This window comes from Zingiber officinale, chromosome 1B (assembly GCF_018446385.1).
Source record: "Zingiber officinale cultivar Zhangliang chromosome 1B, Zo_v1.1, whole genome shotgun sequence".
Classification (NCBI taxonomy): domain Eukaryota; kingdom Viridiplantae; phylum Streptophyta; class Magnoliopsida; order Zingiberales; family Zingiberaceae; genus Zingiber; species Zingiber officinale.
The window spans coordinates 40,585,989-40,612,064 of NC_055986.1; the positions used below are offsets into that span (position 1 = coordinate 40,585,989).

A 26,076-nucleotide genomic window follows, 5' to 3' on the forward strand; every position below is an offset into this window, starting at 1 on the left:
CTCACTGGAATGAAAAATTATAGAAAGGACCCCTTCTTGAACCTCTATGAGTCCATCTATGACTGTTCATCTTCACTTGTGCATTTCACTCTTTGATTTGTTAATTGATTTTCACAATCAAACCATATGAATGCGATGCACTAAAATTGAAAATGAGCAATTATGGATCAGACAAATCTAACAATTCACCAATGATTGGTTAGACACAACGATTTTAGAAAATAAATGGAGAGAAAAATAATAATTGATAATCCTGACTTTTCAATGCAAGAACGGGCAATGAAGTTAATGCAAAGCAACTGATGATTAAACGACACACCTTACTACACAATTCCACAGTTCAAAGTCATCTACCACTTAATCATTCTACATAGGGGAACAAGGATTCAAATGCATAAGAAAGACAATGAGGCATAAGCATGAGCCAGAAAATTGGGGGGAAAGAGCTAAAATTTTCATTTTGGTACCGTCATCGCTGACTTTACTTCTCGGACGAGTTTGGACCCCTCTTCTTCCCGAATCCAACAACTGCAATCAACAGAAAGAATAACAAGAAAACATCAGGATCTACCCCAATGTCAAAAGGTGAAGGCGGGAGAAAACATTCCATGGAAAAAGATAAGATTACCGGCAGTCACGAAGCGGCGGTTGTACTGCATGCGCTTGTGGGCTCTTCCACGGGGCTTCTTCTTCTTGTCCTGCTTCGCCACCTTCGGCGTCTGACCTCGGACCTTCCCCGCGCGAGCCAAAGAACCGTGCACCTTACCTAAATCCCATAAAAATAAACGCGACCAGTCGTATCCAAGAGGGAGGAAACGAATTGCAATTGGACAGAGAAATTTTGATAACTAACCCATGGCGGCGTGCGGCGAACTGGAGGCGGCAGCGACGGCAACGAAGAATCCTCCTCTCCCACGATCCAAAACTAGGGTTTCGGGAAGATTGTGCCGCGTGCTATTTATACCCTCCACGATACGGGCCGGCCCATTTTGTTCGCTGTGCTCGGTTCGATCCAACCAGAAGGCGAAGCACTTAATTAAATTCCTTAATTTTTAAAAAAATATATATATAAAATCTTATAATTATTTTTATTTTATTCAGCTTGTGGGAATCAGATTCACTCCTGCTCAAAGTTATCAACATTCGGAGAACTTTTAATATTGATTATTAAAAAAATAATTTAAAATAATAATTTAAAAAAAAATTGAGTTGATTCCATATCTTCCTTACAATTTGTAATGATGTGAAATAAGATAAATTATATGATTAATTTATAGCCAATTGTTAACTAATTAGAAGATGGAAAGAATTTTTTTCTTGAGAATATCTTACTATTTTATTAAAAATCTTCCTCCTTTACAAACTAACTTTGTGAAGCCTAAAATAAATTTATGTTAATATCCTTTTTTCTATTTACACTAAAAATAATTTCAAGATTTATTAGTAATTCCACAAGCGAAACAATCAGTGATCGAGAGTTCGAGACTCAGCTGCGACATATTATTATGAATTTTTCTCATCATTAATTTTCTTTGGTTGATTTATATAAAAAAAATATAGTTCTCTTTAGTCCTGTATCTTAGAATTGACAACACTATGATCAAAGAAACTTCTATAAATATTTTTAAAAAATATACTTTTTTTAATTTTTTTACTAAGATAAGTATAATATTAAATTAAATTATTTTTTTCATAGGGAAGTCGTAAGGATGACACTCGACACTCAAAAATCCAAAAAGTCAGGTACTTTACCCTAATGACTCTACTTTAGTATTTTAATGTGCAAAATTGATCACTAGTGTGTGTAGAGTGTGTGTAGAAAATTGATATCTATTATATTATAGTAAATATGTCACCTTCTAATTAACTAGGCATCTTGAAAACTACTTTTAATATTTTTTTTAGTTGATATATATATATTTATATGTCGATTAATTCTAGAGACGATCAACTAGACTCTAGATGATTCATCAATCCAATATTCTTAGATCAATAAATCATTAAAAAAATCATCTATTAATTCATCATCTAACCAAAGATTCAATTCGTAATATCTAAAAAATTAGTAAACATCCTCTCATTGGAACTCTATCCGCGTTTTGTTCTTCTTTGGAGCGGTGGTTAACACATCAACATCTTATCTCAAGCAAATGCTAAAATTATCCTAATAAAGATTTCTAAGTTCCTCTCCACCTCTCATTTGAAAATTCAGCTTAGGTCTCCCATTGTACAAGAACTATTTATCGAAATAATTTGTCTACATTGGCAAGTTCATTAACCATTTAAAAGAAAAACATCCTCAAATTATAAATCTCACACTTGAAATTCTCCGTTACTAAGAATTATTTTAGTTGTTCTTTCTATTTTAGGGATACAGTGGAGTGGATGGGGGTGGGGGCAAAGAAGAGGAAACATCCTTTTTCGTACCACTTGATTTAAGCACCATTGTCGTCAAAATTTTTGTCGTACATACGGGTAACTTTCACATTTTGAGTGCCATGTAACCTTGCTTTTACTTGCAACTTGATCATCAAACATAAACGATCAAACTAACCATAACACTCGATGAACTATTGGGTATCTAATCAATCATCTTGTTTGAGCAAAGAGAGTTAAAATTTATGATTTGTCTTTTTTCATGTGATCCAGAGACAAACTGTGAGGTACGTCAGAGATCAAAGGAAAGTTAAAGTTTTGGTCCACATGAGTTAAATCTTAGGGGGTGTTTGGTTGATGGGTTTGGGAACAAGGGAATGGAATGATAGTAAAAGATAGTATTTGGATTGTGGGTTTGGAAATGACATTTTGGGAATGATTACTAGATTTATGGGAATCAACCAAACTCATATAACTGATGGATTTCATTTCCATTCCTATTCTCATTCCATTCTATTATCAAACTCATACCCATAGTCATTTCCATCATTTAACCAAACGCCCCCTTAATTTATGGGTACAAAAATCAAACGAGCATCTTTTTTTATTTGAATCGTCGAAGGATTGTCTTCTTTGATATTTTTTTTTAATCAAAAGGACGCTCTTTCTCATCAGTTCCCTTTAAAAAATTATATAGGCATTTATCAAGTATCGATTTTGACTTTTTAATAAGTCGATTTTAAATTTAAACTACAAATCGGTAAATCAATTGTGTGAATATTATAAGTTTGTATTATAGTAATTATAATTTCGTAACTGTTAAAAAATTATAGTAGTTACGATTTTATAACTGTAACAACGTTAATATTATTTAATAGGATAAGTTCGTGTTGAAACAACTAGAATTTCATAGTTATTATAATGTGAATGTTAAGTGAATTAGTTAAGTCCGAGCCGAGCTCGAGCTTTATTTAACAAATATATTCATGACTCACGAGCTTATTCGAGCTTTTATCGAGCCTAAATGAGTTTAATAAATATAAATTATAAATTTAAATATTGATTAAAAATTAAATTATATATTTATAGAAAATTATAATATTCTTATAAAAATTTATAATTTTATTCTAATAAATAAATTTAATATATTTGTCTATATATTTTATAAGTAGGGTGTAAAATCTATAAATTCAATATCAAAATTATTTTTTTTATTTAAGAGTTGATTTGTTAGGAGCATGTTCACGAGTCAACGAGTCGAATATTGTGAATTTTGAACTTGGTTTGTTTATCTTAATGAGCCTCATTAAACGAGCTCAAACGAGCTTTTATCGAATCGAGTTTCGAATAGCTCATGAGCGATTTGATTCATTTATATCCCTAATATCAACTATGATTGTGTAACTATTACAACTAGAGGTTTAAATGAACCAAATGTTCGTGAATAAGCTTACTATTCAGTTTGATAAGAGTTTATTTATGTTCGTTCAATATAAACAAGATCAATTAAATAAACAAGCTTGAACAACTCATTAAACTAAACAAACAAACTTGAACACATATGTGTTCAGCTCGTTAATATTAGTAAACAACGTTCGTGAACAATATTCATGAACCATATTTATAATAAAACTCATGCTAAATAAATAAATAAATTTGAATTATCAAACTCAATAACCAATCAAGCAAGTAAAAATTTAAAACAATCACATAATTTTGAATTGAGAGCTCGATAACATCTAAATGAACCAAGTTCAAGCCAAGCTTGAATTGAGAGCTCGATAACATCTAAATAAACCAAGCTTAAGCTAAATTTCAAACAAGCTCAAGCTTATAAAAAAATAATCAAGCCAAATTTGAACAATCATTTCAAAGGCTTAATTCATTTTAAGCTCAATTCGGCTTGGTTCGATTACTTTATTAAAGAAGTTTGAACATCCGAAAACTTAGCTAGGCTTGTTTTCTACCCTAGTTACAATACGAATTATAGCAATATAAAAATATAACTACTACAACATGAATATTATTGAACATACTAAGTCTGTCTAATGGATTCTGAATTTAAATTTGAAATCCATCCATAAAAAAAATAAAAATAGGTTAGGATAATTATATAATTTCATAGAGGGATTGATGAGGTGAGGATGTTTTTTTGATAACAAAAATGATGATTCTATTTTTTTTTAAAAAAAAGGATATTTCTTTGAGTTTGGCCCTAATTTATAAGTACATGTGGGTTCACTAGGAAGAGAATGTTATTTGGAGCTTGTGAAAAACAGAGAGCTTGTGTTGCTCCACCCAATCATTGTAACCTAATCTCAAGCCCATCAATAATTTAGTGTCATCAATTGTAGAGACACATCAATTTGTGAATTCCCTTCCTTACACGCACAAAGGAAGGGAGTGAGTTATTATTAGGTTGAATTATTTTATGAACACATTTTAAATAATATAAAAAATATATTTAAAAAATAAAAATTATTTTGAGCTCCTTTGTCTACCTACCTTGTTTCTTGTTCTTCATGTGCAGCCAAAGACAATGAGAACATGTTCGTGGACAAATGCTGAGAAGTTTGCCTGGTTTTTCCACATGATCCACACTGCATTCCACGCCTTGTATCAACCACCGCTTCCTCCTACTCCCCTTCCTCCCACTTCTTCGACAAGCGGAGAGAGAGGGAGAGAGTGAGAGAGAGAGCCATGAGGCAGGAGCTCGGCAAGGCCTCGTCCAATGCTCTGCCTGCATCTAGAACAAGAATCTCCGCAACGGAGTCCAGGAATCCGAGAGCAGACTCCGCGAACAGGGCCTTGCCCCGTCCGAAGCCGGCTGCGAAGACAGTGAGCCGAAGCAGCGCCGACAGAGACAGAAGAGGTTCAGCATTCGGCGGCGGGGGAACTGGAGCTAATGGCGACGCCGGGGTGGAAGAGTTGGAGAGGAGACTTGGTGAGCGCGAGAAGTTGCTGGGGGACTCGCGGGCAGAGGTGCTGGCGCTCAGAGCTCAGGTCGAGAAGTTGCAGGTTTTGAATGCTGAATTGAAGTTGGAGAACAAGAATTTGGCTGATGGCCTGACTGTTGCTGAAGCAAAGATCAAATCTTTGGAGCACAAGTGTGATCAGGTTTGTAGAAAGATCTCATTTTCTTTTCCACCGAGGGTGTAATTGATGTGTCTGTTCCTTGTTCCCAACGAGTGCAGGCAAATTCAATCACCATATCTGGTGTCGCTAGACAGCCGCCGCCGCCGCCGCCACCACCACCGCCACCACCAGCAGGGGTTCAGTGTGGCTTGGGAAAGGCGAAGACAGTGCACAAGGCTTCTGCACTAGTTGAACTGTACAATTCATTAACCAAGAGAGATGGAAAGCAAGGCTCCATGGCTACAGATATCGCGCGCATCAGCATTGTCGGGGAGCTTCGAAATCGATCGGCTTATCTACTAGCTGTAAGTGCCTTCCTTATTTGAAGGACTTATGTGAAAGTAATGAAACACCAAGTGTTTGCTTTTATGTTTCCACAGATTAAATCAGATGTTGAAACAAAAAGGCACCTCATCAACCATCTCATAGAGAAGGTGCAATCAGCCTCTTTCACTAATATGGAAGAAGCCCTATCTTTCGTTGATTGGTTTGATGGGCAGCTTTCTACTTTGGTATTGCTCGTAAACAAATTCGTATTCACATTAGCTAGATTAGACGAATGTGTAAAGTTGCCAACTTTGCCATACCATTTGTAATGGTTTCAGGCTGATGAGAGTGCTGTTCTGAAGCATTTTGACTGGCCTGAAAAGAAAGCCGATGCTCTGAGAGAAGCAGCATATGAGTTCCGTGCTCTAAAGTCGCTCGAAGACGAAGCTTCTTGTTTCAAGGATGATGACTCCTTAGCATGTGAGACCACCCTAAAAAGGATTTCAAGCTTTCTAGTTAAGTGAGTATTCAATCTTTAAGTTTATTGATGTTTTTAATGTTTGTGTCCATTGCAACTGATCTAATCTCATCCATGATTTCCCCGAAAGGTTGGAGCGAAACACTAGTAGGTTGATTAAGTTGAGAGCTACAAGTATGCTTTTGTATAGGGAGTGCAAAATTCCAACAGATTGGATGCTTGATTCCGGGATGGTTAGCAAGGTAGACTATATATTGCATCTATCGCTTGGAGTTCTATGTATTTATGATACTTCATTACGATGAATTCTAGTCGATTGGCGAGTTATATTTTTTCTTTTGCGAATCATTGTTAAGTCCATAAACAGGCAAATTGAAGAGATGCTATGCAGGAAGTATAATGTGCTGTTTGTTACAGATGAAGCAAGTTTCTGTAATGCTTGCAAAAGTCTACATGAGGAAAGTGTCACTGGAGCTAGAATCGACTCGACATGCTGAAAGGGAATCAGCACAGGAGGCACTTCTCTTTGAAGGGGTGCGTTTTGCTTATCGAGCACATCAGGCAAGTCATTCGACTTCGAACTCTATCTGTTGTTATATGTGATTCCTCAAAATAAACAGGTTGATTGATAACGGTCTTCACGGTTCCTTGTGTTGCTCAACAGTTTGCAGGAGGTCTGGACTCGGAAACCATGCTCATCTTCGAGGAGTTAAAAAAGCGAGTCGAATCGCAAGGTAGAGGACATTAGATCGACCTGATTCAAGTCTGATAGTGAAAAGAGAAGTTGCAGAGGTTCCTCTGTGAGAACAATCTTCATCCAATTTCATGTATGAACTTGTAGTTAAGTGTGTATATTGACTTCGACCAAGAAAGACTGTAGTATCTATCGAATTGCATCGTTAAAAATTTCATTGAAAGTGATATTGATGCAGAAATCATCAACAAGGATGATAGCATCTATCCAATCAAGGATCAACCAATTGAAGATGAAGAGTGGTAGTCATTTTAGTACCTTTATTACACAAAAGGCAAAAGAGGAAATTTGAAGCTAGAACGGTTGTAATGATCCATATATTTAGAGAAATCCACTGATTTAGATCGATCACATCGCGGTTTCTTCGCTAAGATCCGTTTCAATAGATCAAAGCTCAAAATAGCAACGCTGCAACGCAGAGCTCGCGCCGTTAAATGGATGGAGCCGCCGGGGACGCTGACGGTCTCCACGGCGGAGCGATGCGGGCAAAAGCTCGGAGCTTGAACAGCCGGCGGTGGCCGGAGACTGAGGGGAGCTGGGAAGGTGAAAACTCGCTGGCGCCAAGTATGGCCCAGGAAGAGCTTCAATCTCGCCGTCCATTAAGCAGGTGGTTCCGCTTTGAGATCGGCGGGGTGCGTGATGAACGGTCGATGGACGGCGCGGATGCGCACCCAACCGTCGCCCGTCCGACGCCGAGGTGCTAATTAATATTTTGCCGAAAGCAAGGGATTCTATGATTGACCAATAAAAATCGTTTTTTTTTTAAACTTCCTCCTCGTTTTCTCCCCCCTCTTCTCGCAGTCGCTACTTGGACTGGGAATCGAGATCGCAGCATGATCAAAGAAGAAGAAGGTACTCTCGTCAGCGATTTGATCGGTTTCCTCATCAAAGATTTGCATTCTCCTCTTTCTCCTTGTCCTAATCTGTTCCTCTCTCGTCTTCGCCTCTTCTGCTTCCGGTAATCTCGTGCAAGAAATCTCCACCGTGCTCAAACCCTAGCCTGGATATCCCTCGATCCGCTCTTTTCCTAGGTTTGTCCTAGTCGATCTTCGTTTAGTTGAGGCCGAGGTCGTACCATGGGGTCAGTGACTTCCTGAACAACAAGTTTCATTTGAGAGCTCAATTTGGCTATCGTCAAGGTTATTGCTACTGTTATCCAATACTCGGTTCAGTTTTCTTGGATGCATATGCTTCAATCTATGGTTCATGATTTCAGGTTCACTTCTTGCTGCTGTTCATCTTTCGATGGCTCCTGCCCTATTTGTCATCGCTTCATTTCCATGCACAATTGGAGCCATAGCGCTCGCGGTGCTGCACATATACAGACACCTCTTGAATTATACCAAGCCTGTTTACCAACGGTACATAGTGCGCATCATCTTCATGGTACCGGTATGCTGTTTGATAAATTGTTTCTCAATTGCTGTTGTGATAGGTCATATTGATGATATGAAAATTCGTCTCCTTCGATTCCTTGTTTCTTCTCTTTTATATGGCGTTTTGAGGAAACAGTGATGGACTTTCCTCTTAAACTCAGGTTCTGCTGCATTTCAGTTTTCATGAATTTTACCATATCACATATAGGTCGCCAAGCACAGTTGATGTAGAACTGTGAAATTTGGATATTGTGATTCTACTGTTCCTTTTTTCTTTATGTACTCTGCATTTATTCATTCTAAAACCTTTACAAATGAGGGATGCGGCCTAGATCAATCATCTGAGAATGTTAATTTGAATTTAAGAATTACTTGATGCATAAATGCTTGATTCTATTGTTTTCTTAAATATAGAATCATTGTTCTCCTAGTTTTCTACTGCCCTATACAGAAGCAGGTTGCCATTATATATGTTCTTGTTTGTCCTTTGAGCCATGAATTTAAATTCCACATGCCTTAAACGAGTAATGTGCCCATGGTCATATGTACAAGACTGGTAGTGTAGGAAGGCATATCAGTGTATGAATGTTTTTGTGGAGGCTGTGATTGAGTGGTAGGACATAACTAGAACTGAAGTTGGGGTTTGATAGTCATATTTATATCTTTTATGCCTATTGATTTAGAATGTTTTTGTAGCTATATGGTGATATGCACAACTTCACTTCATCTCACAATATAAGCGTTGTTTAGTGGTTTGTTGAAAACAATTTGAAGTAGGTTTTCATATAATTATTAGTATTATGAAAAGGCATGTCAACTTTAATGGATGTCAAGCTCATACACCCATGCACATGTGAATCTAACTATTTCCCGTTAAGTGCATGTGAACTAAATGTTCAATTCGATTTGGTAATCAAAGCATATTAAAGTTTCAGTGTTATTTTGTCTTGGTTAAATTGTAAATCAAAACAAACCAAACCAAACCAGAAAACCAATTTGTCTTTTTAAATTAGTAAAAGTTAATAAAAATATATTTGTTATTGTAATTTATTTTGGAAAAAAAAAAACTAGTTTTATAAAGTGCATGTCAAAAATTGATAATATGAAAACTAAAGTTACTATATTGTTTTTATGGAAAAATAATCTGGCCCATGAAGAGTTAAAATTCAATATAAAAGATTTAAAAATGTTATGTTTGGATGCAAATTAGATTCAATCCCAAGTCACCCAAACTGATCCACCAATTTTTGTCCAGTTTCAATCACTTTACATGTCAATTCAGTTCGATGGAATGAACAAGCCTACTGTTAATGTTCAATTAGTTCACCTAGAATAAGTATATTGGGTTCGAACCAAGTTTATATTTTTATGAATTGATTCGGTGACATTTAAAGAAATATTGAACTTTTGGAGAAGATAATACGGTATTGTTTGTATAGTGAAATTATGAAGAATTATAAAATGAGAAATCTAGAGATCCCATGGTCACACACACACACACACAAACCATACTTAAGTTTTTATTAGCAGTTCAAAACAAAGAAGAGATCACATCTCAATCAGGCATAACAAAGAATTTTATTCCAAAAACTTGAGCTACAAGTTGAGCTAGATAAAAAAAGATTGAAAATCAGATTACAAGTTAATAACTACAAAGAGACGTGTTTAAGATGGTATGAACATAAATTTAGATGACCAATAAATACTTCAGTTAAGTGATGTGAATTATAACAATACTCACATTAAACGAGGATGACCAAATAAGACTTGGTTAGCAATGATAAAATAGGATAAAATTTATTTAAATATTGAAGACATGGTTAACAATGATAAGATATGATGCAATTTATTTAAATATAGATGATGATATAAAACTCCGCCCATGACAAAAGGGTTGATTTATAGACGTAATATAGAGAATGAGGAGCAATGGACGATGGTCTATGCCGGAATCAACCCTCGCCGCTACTAAGTGGAGGCGAAGAGGGGTGGTGGTGAAAAGGTGAAGAAATGTTAGCGAAGAGAGGACAGCGATAAAGAATGGAGAAATAAAAAATTGGGAAAACGAGGTCACTGGAAGGACGCTATTGGTCGTCAACGATGAAGATGGAAGAAGCCGGTAGCGGGCGGGGCTGGAGAGAAGATGGTCGCTTGGCTTCCATTAGGACTATTGGAGAACAAATTGTATTTGGACACTAGAATTTATTTTTCATAATTTATGGGCCAAACATCCCGTGCAAGTGATGATTAGGATGTTATTTGTTAGGTAGCTGGAGAAAAAAAATAGTAGAAGACAAAGGTAGAAAAAAAAATAGATTTTATACGTTGAAAGAAAAGAGAGAAAAAAAAAGATTATTATCCAATCTAGTCTATCTAGATGAAGTAAAATTTAACTAAAAATAAATCATAAAAAGAGAAGTAGGATTTTGTGTTAGGTAACATCTACGATTGCATTTTTACATGCGTTATATTTTTACTTGAAACTAAGCACTAAAGTAGCGGCAACAAATTAAAATGAAAGTGATTGAAAAACTTAAAAATAGATAATTAAATTATACCTTTTTTAATTTCATATTTAAGTATTATCTTAAAATACCTTCGACATTCGCATTTATTATAAATTCATTGCGTCTTCTACCAACATCTGACTTATCCATTAAAATAAAATAAAATAAAATAATAATAAAAAAATAAAATAATAATAAAAAAATAAAATAATAAAAAAATAAAATAAGGACACTAAATTTTTTTTTTAACTTCTAACTTATCCATATACATTATGAACTTCCATTATTGAGCTTTATTTAATTTATTAAATAAAAATCTCAAACGATCATATATATGCTTTTAATCTTTAACACATTTATGAAAAATCTACTGAGAACAAGTAATCAAACACGAGCAATATCAATGGGTCGTAGTTAAATGAATATTATGATTTTTTATTTTATCTTATGATAGAAGACCAATGAATATTAAGTAGAGATGGCAACGGGTTCGGATTGGGGTGGGTTTGGCCAAACCCGTGACCCGCACCGCCTCCCTTTGGACCTGCCTAGCCCCGCCTTGTGAACCCTGCGGGGCGGGTCCGGGTTAGACCCTCTAGACCCGCCATATTTTTTTTTGAAATACAAAATAAATTTTTTTAAAAAAGAATCAAACATTAAATTTATTTTCAACATTTATATTAATAATATTTTGTAACCAAAAAATATTATCACAAATTAAAATCTATCAATTTTGATTCAATTAAAAATTAATTATCAATTTTTATTCAATTAATAATTAATAAAAAATTATACGGGGTGGGTCCGGGGCGGGTCTGGTTAAACCCGTGACCTGCCCCGGACCCACCTGAGACCCGTTTAGGTGGGTTTAAACTTGCCCCGTTGGGAGGAGTTTACTATGGGTCCGGGTTTCAACCCGGCCCATTGCCATCCCTAATATTAAGAAATTCAATATGCGTCTGGTTTTTGAGATAACACAAGTGTAGTGTGTACAATTTTGTTGACATGTCTCACAAAAGTTAAAACCTCTTTGCATTGGAGATGCCTTAGAACCCTAGTTTTTGAGATAGCATAAGTGCAGTGTATACAGTGCTATGTCCAACTACCTAATCCATGCCTACGTACGACGCTACACACAATCCACATCAAACTTGGGTTTGAACCAATTTATATTTTTTATGAATTGATTAAGTGATAGTTAAAGAAATATTGATCTTTTGGAGAAGATAACACAATATTGTTTATATAGTGAAATTATGAAGAATTATAAAATGAGAAATCTAGAGAACCCATGGGGGCACACACACAAAAAAAAACCATACTTAAATTTTTATTAGTAGTTCAAAACAAGAAGACATCACATCTCAATCAAGCATAACAAAGAATTTTGTTACAAAAACTTTGCAATCTAATAAGTTATTGGAAATGAACAAGCCACAAGTTGATCTAGATAAACAAGATTGAACTCGTAACCAAGGATTATAAAGAATCAGATTATAAGTTAATAATTACAATGATATTGGTACGCATTGGAATTTTATGTCATTTTTAGGTAAATCTCCAAGAGACGTATTTAAGATGATATAAACATATATTTACATAACTAATAAATGCTCATGATGTGAAACTATAATAAATACTCACATGAAACGAGGAAGACCAAAGAAGATTTGGTTAGCAATGATAAAATAGGATAAAATTTATTTAGATATAGAAGACTTGGTTAGTAATTATAAAATATAATAAAATTTATTTAAATATAGATAAAAATATAAAACTCCGTCCATGCCAGAAGGATTCATTATAGACGTAATATAGAGAATGGGGAGCAAAGGACGATGGTCCATGCTAGAATCAACCCTAGCCGCCACTAAGTGGAGGAGAAGAGGGGTGGTGGTAAAAAGGTGAAGAAATGTTAGTGAAGAGGAAAGCGATAAAGAATGAAGAAACACAAACCTGGGAAAACGAGGTCACCGGAAGGACGCTATTGTTCATCGGCGATGAAGCTGTGGGAAGCCGGCAACCGACGGAGTTGGACAGAAGATGGTTGCTTGGCTTCCACTAGGACTACTGGAGAACAAACTGACTTTAGACTCTAGAGTTTAATTTTTATAATTTATGGTTCAAACATATTGTGCGAGCAATGATTAGGATGTTATTTGTTTGGTAGCTTAGCTGGAGAAAAAAGTAGTAGATGATAAAGGAAAAATTAGAAAAAAAACTAGATTTTATACGTTGAAAGAAAAGACAGAGATTATTCGATCCGGATAAATTTCACTAAAAATAAATTAGAAAAAGAAAATTAGAATTTTGTGTTGTGTAACATCTACGATTGCATTTTTATATGTGTTATATTTTTACAAAAAAACCTAGCTCTAAAGTAGTGGCGACATATTAAAATGAAATTGATTGAAAAGCTTAAAAATAAATAATTAAATTATACCTTTTTAAATTCATATTTTAGTAATATCTTTAAAAAACTTTCAACATTTGCATTTATTATAAATTCATTTCACCTTCCACCAACATTTGACTTATCCATAAACATAAAATAAAATAAAATAGGGACACTGAAGTTTATTATTATTTTTCACTTCAGACTTATCCCATATACATTATGAACTTTCATTATTGAGCTTTATTTAATTTGTTAAATAAAAATCTCAAACAATTATATGTATGCTTTTAATCTTAACACATTTATAGAAATCTACTCAAGAACAAGTAATCAAACACAAGCAATATCAACGTTCGGGTCGCAGTTAAATGAATATTATGATTTTTATTTTATGATAGAAGACTAATGAATATTAAGAAATTCAATATGCATATGGTTTTTGAGATAACACAAGTGTAGTTTGTACAATGGGAGTTTACATGCCAACATTTTTGTTAACATGCATATAAAACCTCTCTGCATTAGAGTTTCCTTTAGAACCCATGCCTACATACAACGCTATACACAATCCACATCAAACTTGGATTCGAACCAAGTTTATATTTTTATGAACTGATTCAGTGATAGTTAAAGAAATATTGATCTTTTTTGGAGAAGATAATACAATATTGTTCATATAGTGAAATTATGAAGAATATAAAATGAGAAATCTCGAGATCTCATGGCCACACACACAAAAATTACTAGACTTAAATTTTTATTAGTAGTTCAAAACAGGAAGAGATCACATCTTAATAAGGCATAACAAAGAATTTTATTCTAAAAACTTTGTAACCTAATAAGTTATAGGAAATGAATGAGCCAAAAGTTGATCTAGATAAAAAAAAGATTGAATTGGTAACTAAGGATCATAAGAAATCGGACTATAAGTTAATAGTACAATGATATTGATATGCGCTGAAATTTATGTCATTTTTAAAGGTAAAACTTTGAGAGACATGTTTAAGATGGGATGAATATGTATTTAGATGAGCAATAAATACTTTAGTTAGGTAATGTGAAACTATAACAAATATTCACATTAAACAAGAAAGACCAAAGAAGACTTGGTTAGTAATGATAAAATAGGATAAAATTTATTTAAATATAGAAGACTTGGTTAACAATGATAAAATATGATATATTTTTTTTAAATATAGATGATGATATAAAACTCTGCTCATGAGAGAAGGGTTGATTTATAGACATAATATAGAAAATGAGGAGTAGAGGACTATGGTCCGTGCCGGAATCAACTTCGGCCGCCACTAAGTGAAGGCGAAGAGGTGCGGTGGTGAAAAGGTGAAGAAATGTTAGCGAAGAGAGGAAAGCGATAAAGAATGAAGAAATAGAAACCTGGGAAAATGAGGTCACCAGAAGGACACCATTGTTCGTCGGTGATGAAGCTGCAGGAAGCCGGTAGCGAGCGGAGTTGGAGAGAAGATGGTCGCTTGGCTTCCACTAGGACTATAGGAGAAGGAGAACAAACTGTACTTCGAACACTAGAGTTTAATTTTTATAATTTATGAGTCAAACATCCTGTGTGAGCGATGATTAGGATGTTATATGTTAGGTAGCTTAGTTAGAGAAAAAAAGTTGTAGAAGACAAAGGAAAAATTAGAAAAAAATAGATTTTATAAGTTGAAAGAAAAGAGAAAGAGAAAAGATTTCTATCAAATCGGCTAAATCAGAAAAAGAAAAGAAGAATTTTATATTAGATAACATCTATGATTGCATTTTTATATGCGTTATATTTTTACCTTAAACTGAGCACTAAAGTAGCAACGACATATTAAAATGAAATTGATTGAAAAGCTTAAAAATAAATAATTAAATTATATCTTTTTTAATTTTGTATTATCTTAAAAGAACTTTGACATTTGCATTTATCATAAATTCATTGCACCTTCCGCCAACATTGGACTTATCCATAAAAATAAAATAAAATAGGGACACTAAAGTCTAATTTTATTTTTTAATTTAATTTTTATTTTTTAACTTGTGGCTTATCCATATACATTATGAGCTCCCATTATTGAGCTTTATTTAATCTATTAATTCAAATCTCGAATGATCATATATATGCTTTTAATCATAACACATTTAGGAAAATCTACTCACGAATAAGTAATCAAACACATGCAATATCAACAATCTCGAACGATCGTATATATGCTTTTAATCATAACACATTTAGGAAAATCTACTCACGAATAAGTAATCAAACACAAGCAATATCAACGGTCAGGTCGCAGCTAAATGAATATTATGATTTTTATTTTATTATAGAAGATCAATAATATTAAGAAATTCAATATGTGCTTGTTTTTTGAGATAGCACAAGTGTAGTGTGTACAATGGGAGGTGACATGTCAACATGTTTGTTGACATGTCACACAACAATTAAAGCCTCTCTAATGCCCTTAGAATCCTAGTTTTTGAGATAGCACAAGTGCAGTGTGTATAGTGTTATGCCAAACTACCTAATCCATGCGTACGTACGACACTACACACAATCCACATCAAACTTGGGTTCAAGCCAAGTTTATATTTTTATGAATTGATTTAGTGACAGTTAAAGAAATATTGAGCTTTTGGAGAAGATAATACAATATTGTTTATATTTTGAAATTATGAAGAATTATAAAATGAGAAATCTAGAGAACCCATGGGCACACACACGCACACAAAACCCATACTTAAATTTTTATTAGTAGTTCAAAACAAGAAGAGATCACATCTCAATCAGGCATCACAGAGAATTTTATTCCAAAAACTTTGTAATTTAATAAGTTTTAGGAAATGAATGAGCCACAAGTTGATCTAGATAAAAAAGATTAACTTGTAACCCAGGATCATAAGGAATCAGATTATAATTTAATAACTACTCTGATATTGGTATGCGCTAGAAATTTGTCATTTTTGAGGTAAAACTCCGAGAGTTGTGTTTAATATGGTACAAATATGTATTTAGATAATCAATAAATGTTCTAGTTAGTTGATGTAAAACTATAACAAATAATCACATTAAACGAGAAAGACCATAGAAGACTTGGTTAACAATAATAAAATAGGATACAATTTATTTAAATATAGATGATAATATAAAATCCTGCCCATGATGAATTACCTCATCATGGCCGGTCCCAAGCCCGAATAAAGGAAGAGGGTTCCGTTAGGTTGCTAGCTATCGTTAAACTAAGATCAATGTTCCATGAAAGGATCTATTAAACTATTATTCTAATGTTAGGTTATTTCTTGGAAGGAACGTGTTGCAGGGTAATGCCTCGGCGAGGACCGCTACATCTCCACAACCGGGTGTAGTGTTAAATATGTAAGAGTTTGCATTGCAAAGTCCGATTGTAACATATCGGCAAGGATCGCTATATCTTTATAAGAACTTGGGATTGTGTTAAATAGGCAAGAGTTCTCATACTATAGGTTGAATAAGAACAAATATTATATAAAAACTAATAGTCTAAGATTTGCAACATGGAACATAGGAACTCTCACTGGTAAAAAAAATGGAAGTAGTATATATGATGATTAGGAGAAAAATTATTATTTTGTGCGTACAAGAGACAAAATGGATAGGCGAAAAGATAAAGATGATAGAGAACTCGGGTTTTAAGTTATGATACACATGAAAATTAAATAAAAAATAGAGTGGGTATTGTTGTAGATAGGTCGTTAAAGGATAAAGTTGTAGGAGTAGTTAGAAAAAGAGATAGAATTATAGCTCTATAGTAGTGGCGAAAGAAACTATGAATATAATTAGCATATATGCACCTCAAGTAATATTAAATAAAGATATCAAATTAAGATTTTGGGACAACCTAGATTAAGTATTACAAAACATTCCACAAAATTAAATGATTTTAATAAGAGATGATCTAAATGAGCATGTCAGAGTAAAATGAGGAACATGAGAGGGGGCATGAGGGTTATAAGTTTAGAACAAGAAATGAAAAAAGAAAAACTATATTGGATTTTGTGATAGCAAAGGACCTTATACTTGCTAATATGTTTTTTAAGAAAAGAGAACACTTGGTCACATTCAAAAGTGGAAATAATAAATTGCAAATTGACTTTCTTATAGTTAGGAAGAGGGATAGAAAGATTTATAAAGATTGTAAGGTCATCCCGTAAGAAAGTTTAACTATCCAATATAAGTTAGTAGTGTTGGATATACGCATCAATCATAATATCAATAAAAGGAAAATATACATGGCTCCTAAAATTAAGCTGTGTAAGTTAAAGGATAGGAAACAAAACATATTTAAGGAGAGGTAGGAGTACAAGCATTAGGTGAAATATATGGTGACTCTAATATGACATGAGATAAGATGGTATGTATCAAAATTGAAAATAGTAGCCAAGAGTGTGCTTGGTAAGTCAAAGGGGCATGCACCACCAAGTAAGGAATCTTAGTAGTGGAATGAGAAAGTGTAGGAGAAAGTGAAGGAAAAATGAACATCCAATAAAAAATTATATATTTGTAAGAACGAGGAAAACTTAAAAAAATATATTATAGTCAAGAAAGAGGCTAAGAAAATAGTGAATAAATAAAAGAATGAAATTTTGAATGGTTATATCGAAAATTAAATACAAAAGAAGGGGAAAGAAATATTTATAGAATATCTTAAGTGAGAGAGAGGAAGACAATAGATCTTATCCAAATAAGATGTATTAAAGATGAATATAATATGCTACTGAGAAATAAAAGAGTGGTGAAAGAAGTATTTTCTTCAACTTTTAAATGATGGTTTAAGTGACAAACTTAGTTAATTTAAGTAGGTAAAATGAGTATAGAAATTTAAATTTTTTTCGTAAAATTCAAACTTCAATAGTAGAACAAGCTTTAAATAAGATGCAAAATGGAAAAGCCGTTGGACCAGATGATATTTCGATAGAGGTATGGAAGTGCGTAGGGAAATAAGGTATTGAATTACTTACAAATTATTTAACTAGATATTGAAAACGAAAAAAATGTGTGATCAATGGAGGGTTAGTACTTTAGTTCCCTTATATAAGAACAAAGGAGATTTATAAAATTGTACAAACTATAGGGGTATTAAACTAATGAGTCATACTATGAAACTTTAGGACAGAGTATTAGAAATAAAATTAAGGTGACTACGATGATTGAAAATTAATTTGTGTTCATATCTGGAAGGTCGACGATAGAAGTTATATATCTTCTTAGGCAACTAATTGAAATTATTGGAAGCAAAAGCAAGATCTACACATGGTATTTATTGATTTAGAAAAAGCTTATGATATAGTCCCAAGAGAAATTATACAGAGAATTCTAGTAAAGAGAGGTGTTAGCGTAACATATATTGAACTAATAAAGGATATGTATGAAAATGTAATGACCAGATTGAAAACTTCAAGCAGATTAACTGAAGCATTTCCCATAAAGATAGGATTACATCAAGAATCAACTCTAAGTCCCTATCTTTGTACATTATTCATAGACGAACTCACTTGATACATTTAAGACTAAGTACCGTGGTGTATGTTATTTGCAAATGATATTGTTTGGTAGATGAGACACATGAAGGAGTAAATGCTAAACTAAAATCTTTGTGGAAAACACTAGAAGTGAAAGATTTTAAGCTTAGTAGAGTAAAGATAGAATATGAAATTTAAGTTTAGTAATATTAGACGTAATGAGATAATCGTTAATATAGGAGATGACGAGTTATTTGGAACTAAGAGCTTTAAGTATTTAGGATCATTTTTGTAAAATGATGGAGGGATTGAGGGAAATGTCTTACATAAAAGACAAGCAGGATGGTTGAAATGAAGGAGAGCGTTTGATGTTTTATGTGATTGAAAAGTATCTCAGACTACAAAACGACGGTTAGACCTGTTATGTTATATGACACTGAATGTTGGAATATGATTCGAGCACATGAGCAGAAGATGAGAGTTGCAGAGATGAAGATATTAAGATGGATGTTTGGACATACGAGGATGAGCAGAATAAATGAGAGCATTAGAGAGAAAGTCAAAATTGCATCTATTGAGTGAAACTATGAGAGATGTATTTAAGATGGTACAAACATATACTCAGATGACCAATAAATGATCCAGTAAGGCGATGTGAAACTTGACAAATACATACATCAAATGAGGATGAGGAAGACCAAAAACTTAATTAGCAACAATACAACAAGATAAAATTTATTTAAGTATAGATGATAATATAGTAGGGAATAGAACCGAATGACGTAGAAGAATCCATATAGCTGACCCACCTAGCGGGATAAAACTTGGTTCTTGTTGTTGTATAAATGATGATATAATAGGGGATAGAGCCTAATGACGTAGAAGGATCCATAAAGTTGATTCCACTTAGTGAGATAAGACTTGGTGGTTGTTATTGTTGTATTAAATAAGTAAGACCAAAGAAAATTTGGTGAGCAACGATAAAACAGAAATGATGATATAATAGGGGATAAAGTTCAATAATATAGAAGGATCCATATAGTTGATCCCACCTAGTGAGATAAGGTTTGATTTGGTGGTTGTAGTATTCATTTAATGTTTGACGTAAACTGCTTTTCAACAACTTATTAATTATGGTTTTCTAATTATAATTAATTTTAAATTACTTTTCTTATGAAGTTGCATAAGCACCCCACATATTTCTCATACCAAATGTATACACATTTTAATGTTTCCCCCTCAATTTAGTATAGTTTGGTGGTCTTTTTCTCTGTTATGGAGTCTATACACATGAGGTGTTTGAGTTCATGGTTACACAAACCAAGGAAATGCAATGGAAGACCAACGTGTTCAACTAAGTTGGCAAAAAAAGTTCTTGAGAAAAAACATACAAAAATGATTTAATAGATTTAATGTTTTTTGCGACATCAACATATGTTTCTTTGTCATTTATTATAGCAAATGTACTGTTCTTTAACTAACTTGCCCAATCTCATCTTGGCAGATCTATGCTCTGATGTCATTCTTGTCTCTAGTCCTTCCTGATAATTCCATTTACTTCAATTCTATTCGAGAAGTGTAAGTAAATAGGTTTTTAAAACTGTCTTTAAAGCTAAGTAGAAGTTAAATGAATTGTGATTGCATTATAGTACTGTGATAATATTTCATTCAGATCAGCTTTTTTTTAGATACAAAACTTATTTTAGCGATATGGAGTTGGTAAAATTTTGTTTTAACTATAATCAAATGTTACAGATACGAAGCTTGGGTCATATATAACTTCCTGTCACTCTGTTTAGCATGGGTGGGAGGTCCTGGTGCAGTCGTTTCAAGTTTAAGTGGTCAATCTTTAAAGCCATCATGGTGCCTCATGACATGTTGTTTCCATGCTATTCCTCTCGATGGGTCTGTTCTCTGTGTCTGTCATTTATGTAATGTTCATTTTAAAAAAGTTCAGATAACTTATCAAGTTGATAAATCTTCTTCATGGCACTATACTAAACTTCTCTTTTTCAAGTTGAAAATGTAATTTGCTCATTTCTTTTGTTATTCATCCTCGAACAAACTTTGTTCAACAGCCGTTTTATAAGAAGGTGCAAGCAAGGTGGTTTGCAGTTTGTGATCTTGAAGCCTATTCTAGTTGTAATTACATTCATGCTCTATGCAAAAGGAAAATACGAAGATGGAAACTTCAGTGTGGATCAGTCTTACCTTTACATTACAATAATCTACACTGTATCATACTCTATGGCACTGTATGCCCTAGCGTTGTTCTATGTCGCGTGTAGAGATCTGCTGTGGCGTTTCAATCCAGTTCCAAAGTTCATCATAATCAAGTCTGTCGTTTTCCTCACTTACTGGCAGGTAGGTTGTATTATTCTCTTTTAATGATCTACTACTATAAATGAACTTATCGATATATCCTTTGTGCAGGGTGTCTTGGTGTTTCTAGCGGCGAAGTCTGGGTTCATAAAGAGTGCTGAAGAAGCTGCAGATCTTCAGAACTTTGTGTTATGTGTCGAGATGCTTGCAGCCGCTGTTGGTCACTTCTATGCATTTCCTTGCAAAGAATATGCAGGTGCTGACGTTGGTGTTTCTGGTGATTTCATGGCGAACCTTTTTCATGCCCTCAAGTTCAACGACTTCTATCATGACACAGTTCACCAGGTAATTTCTCATGAAACTTTATGGTTTGTTAACCTTAATCTTGGTTTCACATATCACAACCCGATGCTGCATGATATTCTGATCAATTTTTCTTTATGCAGTTTGCCCCTACGTATCATGAGTATGTCCTGTATAATCACACCGAGGGCGATGAAGAACCAAAAAAATTTCAATCGCATACATTTGTCCCGACAGAGCCAGAGATGGATGTCTCCAAAAAGAACAAACAAATTTACCCAGAGAAGTTGGAGGTTATTGAGTTGTCAGCTAGCCCTGCAATATCAAGTTCATTGCAAGATCGAATCGACTTGGAAGCAATCAAATCCTCATTGCACGAAGAAAATGCTGCTTCTTCTGCATCCCTATGATCTTTCAGTCTTACTTGATACCGAGTCGTCGGATTGCCCTGCCAATGTTCCCGCAGCCAGTAACCCAAACCATCAGTGATTCGTAGAACATGTGAAAGCTGAAACTTATCAAATTGAAAGTTCTGGAGTGAGCTTTCAAAGATGGAGCAGGCATCGCTTTACTCCTCGAATGATTCCATACTTGTAATGGTGCTTGAGATTACTTTGCAATCGACCCTAGTTAGGGTTGCGAACGCCAAACTGACTACAGCTTCCATACGTTTCTCTTATTCTTTTCGCCCCGAAAGTTTTTCCATGATCTATAGAATTTTATTTTGATGGAAATTAGATGATTAATGAAGTGAGATGATAATTCTCATGTGAAATGTGAGATGACATTATAATCTTTCCTTACAGATTAGTTAAATATTTTATATAATGACATTTATGAGGCTTGCCTCGGAGAAGCCCTGTGCCGTCGAGTATCTCTGGGCTCCTTACGACCTCTACCAGTCCTCGTCGTCTGTCTTGGAAGAGTGAGTAATCAAGCACGGAGCAGCGATTGCCGGAGGAGGAAAGCAAGTACGTGAGAAAGAACATATCAGAAGAGCAGAACAAAACAAAAACAGAGCAGAACGGAGTAAAGTATATGATCTTTAGATATGTAAAAGGAAGGAAATTGAATTTCCTTTTTTTTTCCTTTTATTTGTTTTCCTTAACAAATGACATTAGAGCTGTATCTAATTTGCAAGATATACGAAGCAAAATAAAATTAATCATCTTTAACTTAAATAAACAAGTTAACTAAGTTTTCGAGTGTTTAAGTTTGTTGGACAAAATAGTCGAGCTAAGCCAAATTTAAAAGAACTAACTTATTAAAATAATTGTTTAACTTTGGCTTGAATTATATTTTTTATAATCTTAAGTTTGGTTCAGAGTTAATTTAAACTTGATTCGTTTAAAAATTATCGAGCTCTGCATTGAAATTTATTTGATTATTTGAAACTTTTAAATTTGATAATTTAAAATTATTTATAAATATTAATAAATTGAACATATATCTTTTCAAATTTATTTAATTATTTATTTGATTATTTGAAAATTTTAAATTTGATAATTTAAAATTATTTATGAATATTAATAAATTGAACATATATCTTTTCAAATTTATTTATTTAATTTAATGAGTTATTTAAATTTATTTATTTAATTTTATATTACAAAGACGAACATTAAATTTCATTTATTTACGGCCTTATATGTATATATATTTGAAAATACAAGTACTAAAGATTTTCTTCGCAGTACCTCAAAGTCTCAAACAATAAGCAGCTTCATCCCGCCACAATTTTTTACATTCCCAAATCATTGAGGTTCTTGTTGTAGCTTACTGGTGTTTTTTTCCCTTGTGATACTCGTCAAAGGCACTCTCCTCCATTCAAGGCGGCACTCTCCTCCATTCAAGACGTTAGAGAGAGAGAGAGAGAGAGAGAGAGTGTGCATGTTCATTGATTGTAGCTATAAATGGTAGCATAGGCTGTCAAGGCAGGCAGAGAGGTGCAAAGAGGAAGGTGAATTTATTGCATATTTCCCTTCAAGGCAGCAGTAATTCCAAGGAATGTATGATTCTCCAATAAATCTCTCTAAACCCACAAAACTTCCATCAGAATCAATCTTCCTCATCACCATGGAGATTGCTAACTCGCAAAGGCGATATGTGGACTTCACCTCGACTCTCTTCAACGAGGTGTGCACCTTTGCTTTCTTCTAGTTTCTTTTGAGGTTTGATTTGCTGGTAAACCCTAAAGTTTAGGGTTTTGGTGTGTGGGAACAACAACAACAACAAAAAGGGTTATTTGGACAGCCAGTTCACTCAGCTACAACAGCTGCAGGACGAGAGCAACCCTGAGTTTGTCCTTGAGGTCGTGACTCTCTTCTTCGAGGACTCTGAGAAGCTCCTCGATGAGCTAACCAGGACCCTGTGAGTCACCTGCTCTGAAACCCTAGTCCTGTTCCATGAGCTTGGTGCTCAAACTCACCCTTGTTCAATCTTCTCTTCTCTCCAGAGACCAGAAGACTGTGGACTTCAAGAAAGTGGATGCCCATGTTCACCAGTTGAAAGGCAGCAGTGCCAGGTTATCATCTAACTTGTTCCTTTCCCTCTGCTTGACATGCATATTGGCCATGCACCTGAGTGACAGATCTGGATTTGAACTTGTAGCATTGGTGCTCAAAGAGTCAAAAATGTGTGTGTGGCCTTTCGAAACTTTTGCGAGGAGATGAACAGGGAAGGGTTAGTATCCATGGTGTCTCAATTTGGTCCATCTACATGTTGTTGATGCTTCTTTACTTATCACTCTGCTGCAGATGCCTCAGGTGCCTGAGGCAAGTGAAGAATGAGTACTTCCTGGTGAAGAGCAAGCTGAAAACCTTCTTCGCGGTACGACCTGAAACTCTTTGTTCGCAGCCGGCCAGCATATGTATCATACTGATAATTTGGCCTAAACTGTTTCTTGAATTGCAGTTGGAGCAGAAGATTGTGGCTGTTGGTGGATCAATCCCAATGATGTGGTAGTGGAAGTAGAAATAGAAGAAGAAGAAGAAAATGGCAAGCGAGTTGTTGAGATGTGTTTCCTTGTGGTGTTATGTGTGATCGCTTTGCTCTTTTGTAGTTTTCATTTGGGCCACTATTGTGAGTCCTTGAAACATCTTCTCCTTTGAGAGGAACTTTATTATTTTATTGTTCCTTGAGTACTTTACTACTGCATCACACCTGAGAGGGTGTCATTTTGATTTGAAACTATATGATGCATCTTAGTTTTGGTGTTTTCATATTCATTTAATGATGTTCTTGCACGAGAGAAGCAATGGAGATTGCTTGAATCTCGTAATTTGTTGTTGAAGAACAGGTTGATGTCCCTCTTATTAATATAAGTGGGATGTTGGATTCATTGCATGCTTGTTTAACTCGCTATCGTATCTTGAGATTGTTTGCGATAGATTGATGCAATGACTTTGGGTGGAGAATCAATAGATACTATAAATGATAACTTTTGTTTGCGAGTTGTTGGCGACAATTGTCCTCTGACATCGTAGCGAAGCCTTGGTCCTTGTCGATGTTTGCACTTGACCAATTCTTCCCACCTCAATACTCTATTTGCCTCAAAAATAATATTCATTATGTAGGATCGTAGACACACGAGAGGAAGGTAAATTATGTGTATTTTAAAAATTAATTTTTTCCATTTTATAAAAATTAAGTGTACAACGGAATAAAACTTAATAAAAAAAATATAACTAAAAAAGTGAAAGCAATACGGTCGATTTATTTGATTTGGAGTTTTCGGTGACTCATATTCCAAAACTCAGGTCCCTTAGATCTATCGATGGGTAATCAGTTAATATTCTCTATCGGTAAACTCCCGGTAGCGTAATTGACGATGGAGAGGAAGACGAAAAGCGCGAGAATGACGATGGTGAAAAGAACCAAGAGCTTGAGGTTAGGATTCGGGAATAAAGAGTTTCGTATAAGAATTTCTACGGAGGAAATATTTTCGCAGCCAATTCAAAATTCGTGACAAAATTTATCACGAATTCAAACGAATTCAAAATTCGTGCCAAAATTTGTCATGAATTTTTAAATTTGTGATAAATTTTATCGTGCTTACTGTGAATTACAAATTCATAGCAAAATTTAGAGATGTTGAAATTATAATAAATTTTGAAATTAAACGGACATGCTACATCCCATATTTTTCCCCTTAGGAAGGAATATGAGGTCAAGCGCTTTAGGCCCGACCGACCTTTTACCTGGTCAGCCATATGATAGATTGTCCAGCGGAATGGAGCTGCACTCTGATAGTTTTGATCAGTACTCGATTGTCTGTATAATAATTGGTAGGAAATTGAATCCTAAAATCTGGAAGCCCGATCGGGTTTGTTCAGAGATTTGTAAGAATTAGGGTGGTCGACCCTTATGCTAACCAAACCTATGGTTGTTTGATTGTGAGGTAGATTAGATATCCCTTAAACTCGGTCCTGTTAAATAATTAGACATGTTATCTTTCCAGTTCAAGAGTAAAACCCTAAAACTCATTTCTTTTGACCGACTTAAGGGTTGGTCAACCTTTTTCCGAAGACTTGTAATCTAGTCGAGCTAACCTTGAGAGGCTCAATACTGGGCTAGTTAACAAAGCCAGGTAGGGCTCATTCTCTCCCCGTGATTTTGACTGTCACGCCACCTTGACTTTGACCGTCACGTTATTTTCTAAGTCG

The 26,076-nt window shown here is 34.4% G+C and overlaps 4 protein-coding genes and 1 pseudogene across 5 annotated transcripts; 4 read left to right on the top strand and 1 right to left on the bottom strand.

Annotated features, from left to right (window-relative positions):
• Positions 1 to 280: 280 nt before the first annotated feature.
• Positions 281 to 965, bottom strand: LOC122053233 (40S ribosomal protein S30). Its single transcript, XM_042615219.1, has 3 exons — positions 854 to 965; positions 629 to 766; positions 281 to 528 (listed from the first exon to the last, which is right to left on the bottom strand). The coding sequence occupies exons 1-3, from the start codon at positions 855 to 857 to the stop codon at positions 482 to 484; spliced, it is 189 nt and encodes a 62-aa protein (XP_042471153.1). The 5' UTR covers positions 858 to 965; the 3' UTR covers positions 281 to 481.
• Positions 966 to 4,897: 3,932 nt separating this feature from the next.
• Positions 4,898 to 7,167, top strand: LOC122055444 (protein CHUP1, chloroplastic-like). The gene is made up of 7 exons (XM_042616893.1): positions 4,898 to 5,493; positions 5,571 to 5,816; positions 5,892 to 6,023; positions 6,117 to 6,298; positions 6,387 to 6,498; positions 6,674 to 6,817; positions 6,921 to 7,167. Exons 1-7 carry the CDS (start codon positions 5,077 to 5,079, stop codon positions 7,002 to 7,004), a joined length of 1,317 nt encoding a protein of 438 aa, XP_042472827.1. The 5' UTR covers positions 4,898 to 5,076; the 3' UTR covers positions 7,005 to 7,167.
• Positions 7,168 to 7,277: 110 nt separating this feature from the next.
• Positions 7,278 to 7,986, top strand: LOC122055459. Its single transcript, XM_042616915.1, has 2 exons — positions 7,278 to 7,707; positions 7,812 to 7,986. The coding sequence occupies exons 1-2, from the start codon at positions 7,445 to 7,447 to the stop codon at positions 7,930 to 7,932; spliced, it is 384 nt and encodes a 127-aa protein (XP_042472849.1). The 5' UTR covers positions 7,278 to 7,444; the 3' UTR covers positions 7,933 to 7,986.
• A 23-nt stretch (positions 7,987 to 8,009) lies between these two features.
• On the top strand, positions 8,010 to 22,174 carry LOC122055451 (annotated as a pseudogene).
• A 1,073-nt stretch (positions 22,175 to 23,247) lies between these two features.
• LOC122053305 (histidine-containing phosphotransfer protein 1-like) lies at positions 23,248 to 24,541 on the top strand. Of its 2 annotated transcripts, XM_042615345.1 has the most exons (6): positions 23,291 to 23,548; positions 23,652 to 23,782; positions 23,868 to 23,936; positions 24,023 to 24,094; positions 24,169 to 24,241; positions 24,326 to 24,531. In XM_042615345.1, the coding sequence occupies exons 1-6, from the start codon at positions 23,420 to 23,422 to the stop codon at positions 24,374 to 24,376; spliced, it is 525 nt and encodes a 174-aa protein (XP_042471279.1). In that variant the 5' UTR covers positions 23,291 to 23,419; the 3' UTR covers positions 24,377 to 24,531. The 2 variants fall into 2 exon arrangements, with proteins under 2 accessions (XP_042471352.1, XP_042471279.1); XM_042615418.1 differs by lacking the exon at positions 24,023 to 24,094 and having other exon boundaries at positions 23,248 to 23,548; positions 24,326 to 24,541.
• Positions 24,542 to 26,076: the final 1,535 nt, after the last annotated feature.